General features: G+C 42.8%; 1 protein-coding gene across 1 annotated transcript in view; it reads right to left on the bottom strand.

The window, feature by feature from the left end:
• Positions 1-4567: 4567 nt before the first annotated feature.
• The window catches only part of LOC144097314 (glutamate receptor ionotropic, kainate 2-like), an 85149-nt gene continuing 83716 nt past the window's right edge, over positions 4568-6000 (bottom strand). The window contains exon 15 of the mRNA XM_077630056.1: positions 4568-4799. Coding sequence (XP_077486182.1) covers positions 4779-4799 — 21 coding nt within the window. The 3' untranslated portion in view covers positions 4568-4778. The remainder of the gene's footprint in view (positions 4800-6000) is intronic.

Below are 6000 nucleotides of genomic sequence, written 5' to 3'. Positions count from 1 at the left end.
GATAGAAGTAGCAGTGCCGCCCGAGCACCAGTCTGCCCCGCCCACCGCTGGCCGCAGCTCGTGCAGGTGTGCAATAGTGAACGGATGCCGTCACCAGCTCAAACATTCATGGTGCACTACGTGTCTACGCTACTTCTGGCGCTCACTGAGCATCTCTTTCAGAATAAGGCAAGAAAGAAGCAGAAAACTGACACATTCGTTCTTTATTTATTTCGATGCATGCCGCATGAGTAGATGCACTTTGATATCTGTCACTCTTGAAGCTCTCCAAATTCGATAATTCTCTAATCAATAGTCGTCAAGATGGCGATTGGAACATGCAGGATGATGTCACAAAACTGAAGGCAAGTGGCGCAAGTGCTTCTAAGTTATTCTATGTAGGTTGCAGTAGATGGTTTCCGCGCCATATCTATATACTTCGTGAAGATTCGATTGAGTGCGGCCGAGGAAGCCGGGAATTCTAATCTTCTACCGCCACTGATCATTGTTACTATCGCCGCTGAGTGTTCAGAAGTCCAAGCTCTAGTCAGCCCATTAAACAGTCCGTGTTCGTGCCACGTCAATTTACACCTCTGCTCACGGCATTGTCACCAACACGTGACATATGGTGCAGGGACTTTACCGTTCACGGTAACATGTTACATAATAATGTTCGCTCTGGTTTTCTTTTTCTTCCCTGCGCTTTTTGCTTGTGTTTTTGAATTGCGTTTTGGTGCAATTCGAGCCAACACTTGTATAAATATCTGTATCGCCTTTGCCGCACGCTGCTGTGCTGCTCTGTATGCTGGGTGGTCAGGACTCCTCAAGCTCTTTTTACCGCTTTTTACCTGCCCTCTTCGGAACACTTCTTTTTTGTTGCGGAATAAATTTCAATTTCAATTTAAACGGGCCATGCCCCTGAAGGTGGAGCCTGCCTTAAAGACATCGCCTCTGCTTTTCGCTTTGCCTGACACGCTGCCTTCTTCCAAGGTCTACTTCATGAAGATGTGTAGGAATGTATGAACCTCTTCCAACGCGTGGCAGCATTCAACACGGGAAGTGACTGAGCGAAAGAACGAGGACAGAGACAATAAACACGTAACACACAGAGCGCGGACTGCTAAATTTTATTCGGAAACGAAAAGCCAGAAAACCCTTCTTGACTTAACGAAATTGAAGCATTGGTACTTCGCACTGAAACCAGCCCAGACGGCGTATCAAAACCACCGACTCTCCTCACAACATGAAATACGTTAAAATTATAGCTTTTGAACACTTTCATGTGCGTCGCGTGTAAGTAAAAAGCCGAAGTACTTCTGCGATATAAATACTTCAGGTGCGAAAAGAGGTCATGCTTACATGTCAACCCCTGTTCCGACCCTGGTTGTTCTGCTGCGGACCCAGAAGCACTCAGCAAGGTAAGGGTGATCTGGCAAGGATGTGAAGCCGTTGTACTAGGGTGAACAGCTCACTACCATATGAGTGGATACTCAGTTCCATGCAGACCAGAGCACATATGTATGCAGTCTAGTGAATCAGGTATAAACATTCCGTATTATAAGCGTACCATGTATGCCGAAATCCACGTTGTATAAAGCAGTATGTAAATCACTTGGCAAGAGTTTTGAATGCTGATGCCTCTAGAAATGAGCACAGCCTAATGCTCATTGTCACATCACGAGCGCTGTGGCCTCCAATCCGCATGTGTTTTAGTCAGGCGCGCTTAACCTTCTGCAGCAAAATATGTTTTTATATTCTTCCGCTTCATTACCGACACCAGCCGGCGACCAAATTTCATAACCAATTCTGAACCAAGCTGTCATGCACCACAAACATCTTGGTAGTTTGAGAAACAAGCTTGACAGATAACTGGAGAATTCTACTGCTTTTGAGGGCATTGTAAAAAAGTCTAACAGGCTGCCGAACTGAGACTGTAAGTGTTTGCACACCCGCTGAGGAAGTGGCACGTGATTTGAATACTAATGACGCTTATTGTATTGGCCAACAAGAGCTCTATATGTGTTTTGAACGATATTTCAGTGCTAATGTTCACTTCTTGCTCCCTCCCTCCAAACTCGTCAATAAAACCGCTCTTGCACACTTCGCCCGAGGCAAGCGTCGCTTCGCTACAATTAAAGTAGTCATCAAGCCCTAGAAGATATTTGCCGTGTTGAAATGCCAGCTTAAAAGCCCTCATTCCCATTCGAAAGGCGTCCATTAAGGCTTCGCCGCAGGCAGAAAAGAGAATTGGGAGTTAGAGAGATAGGCTTTTAGCTGTCTTTCGTCTTGTCGCATTTGCGGACCTCCGGTCTTAGCCTGCCTTAACGGCTTCTCTGGAGTCGTCATTAACGCCTTCGGCGCTCTTCTCGCAAGTATTTGGGTGCCAGTCTCCAGGTACCCGAACGTCTATTGTGTATCACACAACTCTTTTAGCTCCTGGTCCCTCTTACAATGTTTGAATCCACAACAGTGAGAAAAAGAAAACTTTCTCCACCTCTACGTAAACAAAACGCACTCTTGATTTTAATCGGCAATTATCTCTTAGAATAACAAAGAAGTAAAAATTTCAACCCCGTTGGAGTTGTCTAACTTATTGCTTGATTTTCTAACCATGACATTCGATGCTAATGTTGAAATCACTATGCAGGCTCCCATCGATGCTCCGGCACAGCAACCATCGCTCACGGTGAAGTTTACAGGCCGAGTCATTTCTCAATAACGTCCTGACAATAGCTGCTGCCCCTTATGCACCACAACATCTCATACCCACAAGTTCTGGACAAGTTCATTTTTCAACGGTAAATTGTTTATGAACGCAATTTTTTTTTGTAAATCCTAAGATTCAAGTACACCAATGAACCTTTTCGCAAATCTCCCCTGGCCATGGGCTGCATTTTTTGCGACTAACGTTTTTGCTTTCGACAAAAATCTTTCCCCATAGGTTTTCCATGGCAGTCTTAGTTACTCGATGCTAGCGATAGTGAACCTTTAAAATAAAGATTTTGCTGCACATCAGAAGAATGGGCCATTACTTTAATTTTTTTAGCTGTATGTCACAGTATTCCTCAGTTGCCTTGCTAATAAAAGTGTTGTCAAAGAATTCTGGGCTTTATTGAAGATTCCCGCAGCCATGAAGCCTTCTGAACCATTTCTGAGCGTTATGATGACAACGTGCGTGAACCGCCCCAGCGCTCCGTGATTCCTGCCGTTTGCGCACATTACTTTTTATCCTCTCCCCCCTGCTCAGCGTTTGTAGAGTAAGCGCATAACGCTCTCCAGTTATGTATGCGGCTTCCTCTGTGGCCTCCACAGTCTGCGCAAATTTCTTGTCTGCATAATTAACAGAGGACGGATATACCTTGGCGATGGGAAACGAGAGACGAGGAGACGGCAAAACAATGCATGCGCGCTGTTGTTTCAGGAGGTGACATCTTAAGCCAGACTGTCTTGCACATCACACTTTAGGCTGTAAAATGTAGCAAATTGGATATACTTCCCTTTCGTCCTTTAATGCCCAACCCACCGTTTTCGTCATAGACGCTACACCTTGCAGCCTCTTAAGGCCTATAGGCTTCGAACGCCTTTTTGGCGTTACTTCACCTTACTCATTGTATTTCCTTGTTCTGCTTGTTAGAAAGTTTGCCGACAGGAAAACTTTCAGGCTACACACATGCGGTTCCGCTAATACCTTACTCTACCGTCTCGTCCTAACTGAAGATCGCTGCAAAACTGTCTTGGGCGTCCTGGCTGCCGCAAATGAATTGAATTCTTAAATATGCAAAATAATCCCATTATTTCACTTCTATTATTAGATTTATTAGGTGTAAAGCCCACAGGGGTAGAAAATATTATTAGTCATGTTATTTGGTCCTGGCACAAATTTTCGGTCACCGGCATTTCTCATCTAAATTTCGCATGATTTACCATTGTCTTTGAATTCGTGAGCGACATGACTAGAAGTCTGCATCCTCCTGGACACGGTATCAGCTTCAGATCTGTCTAAGGTGTCACTGCAGGTGACCTCTATCCAGGAGCGTAATGCGCAGCTTCTGCCCCCAGTAACCATTAAAGCCTTCAGCCTGGTTCTCCCATGGGAAGGCATCTCAAATCAGCAAAAAAGGGAATATATTTGTATTAGTGCGATTTAAAAGCACAGTGGACCAATACTTTTAAGGTAAATGATAAAGTACTGTTGTAGTCGAGTGTATTCAAATTGACAAAATGGCTCTTTTCTTGGTCAAAAATATGCAAAATGAGTCTGAAGCTTATTCACAAGAATGCTTTCAAGATTAAATTCGGGGGACTTGTGCAGCAGGAACAAACTTGCTTCCATTAAGGATTGCGGAAAACAAAGTAGAAATGAGAAAAACTTTAATGAATTTGTCATTAAGCCTCGAGTTTAGTACGGTGTGCTAGTTCTTGTTAGTGTTTGTTTCCTCACATGAGACTATACGCGCGTCGTACCCGAATGGGCACAAACTACATGTTCAAAACGAGTAGTGAAGCTCTTGCATTTGAGCTGTTTATACTTAAGCATAAACCGAAATCTATACATTATGTACTGGCAAAAAATTCACTCGTAACTAAAGCAATTGAATTATTTTTTATTGCAGTCTCATCCAAGGTGAATTTCTGATTCGTGTTGAAGAGAATTGGCGCTCCATGTTTTCATCAACACCCTAAAGAGGAAATCGATTGATGACCTTGAATGGCTTATTTTTTTGTCAAAGTGAAGCACTGATGTTGTTCTTCTGTTCCAGGATGTTCCCAACGCTGGCTCCTTGTCGTCAGCGAAATTGTCATAAGATATTTTTGTCGACCTGCAATACAAAATGGAGAAGGAATCCAGAGAGATACAATCAAATCATAGGTTTTCATATGCATTACAGCGTTTTTGTTTCTGAAAACGAAACCCACTGAACAATATGCTTTTCGGCAATATTGATCATTGTTCCGATAATTATGTAATGTCTTGCTCAGTAAAGAAAATAAATTATTACCAGTAGTAAATACAATATCGAGGTGAATGAAATACTTCGAAAAAATTGTACTAAGCAGCGATACTATCTTACAGTGCGCACATAAATTGAAAGTGCTGACTATTGCACACCAAATAAACGCAATAATCATGAAGCATTGCTTATAAAAATTTAATACTACGCTTTCCCAGCCATTTATTACAAATTTTATTAGCATATCTTGAACAGCAGCAGCCAGTTGCAAACAGTAGCGCACATCCAAAATAAAGCCGGTTTGCGTAGCTGTCACAACAGGGTGTATGCTCAGTACCCTCGATGTTTCACCTAGATGTACTCTGAAAAACCTGCATAGTTTTTTATGTAACTGTGTGCCTACAGTCCGATAAATGCTAATGACTATTAGACTATTCCGGTATAAAGTCCGAGCCAAGGGCACTGGCCGCAGGGCTCAATTTCTGCTAAATAGCCCGCGGGTTCTAAACCAGAACATACGCTACTTATGTAACATTGACATAATTGCTGCATATATTTCTATGCAGATGATGAGAGTAGATTAATAATTGCATTTACCATGCATAATTTAGAAACAAAAGAGCAAACGAAATGATTTCGAAGCGACTCGCTTCGAACGCATATACTTCTTTAAAATTTAATGACACGAGAGCGAAACTGCTTCTGAAAAAGAGCCCCCATGACTCCTCAACATTAACTCAGCTTTAATACTATAGAAACTGTCTCTTCGACAAGGAATTTTGGTGCAGTGAACCAAGGGAACATGCTCGCGTCGGTAACCTTTCAGGGGTAATCTTGATTACATCCGTGGTGCATTTTCTGTTGACGAAAAAGCTAGAGGTGTTAATAACTACTACATCCATCTGTTGTTGTAATTTTCGTTAGTCCCTCTAACAACATATTCTTGCAGCGTTTCCATTTACATTTCTGTCCTCCATTCAACATTTACAAGCGTATCATGCTGGTAAAGTTGCACTTAACGGCGCTCGCATCATTGCTAACGTTTGGTACGGAGCCCACACGTTATCTC

Source organism: Amblyomma americanum, chromosome 7, assembly GCF_052857255.1.
Source record: "Amblyomma americanum isolate KBUSLIRL-KWMA chromosome 7, ASM5285725v1, whole genome shotgun sequence".
NCBI lineage: Eukaryota > Metazoa > Arthropoda > Arachnida > Ixodida > Ixodidae > Amblyomma > Amblyomma americanum.
The sequence above is the reverse complement of the archived record's forward strand: the minus strand, read 5'-3'. Positions and strand labels throughout refer to the sequence as shown.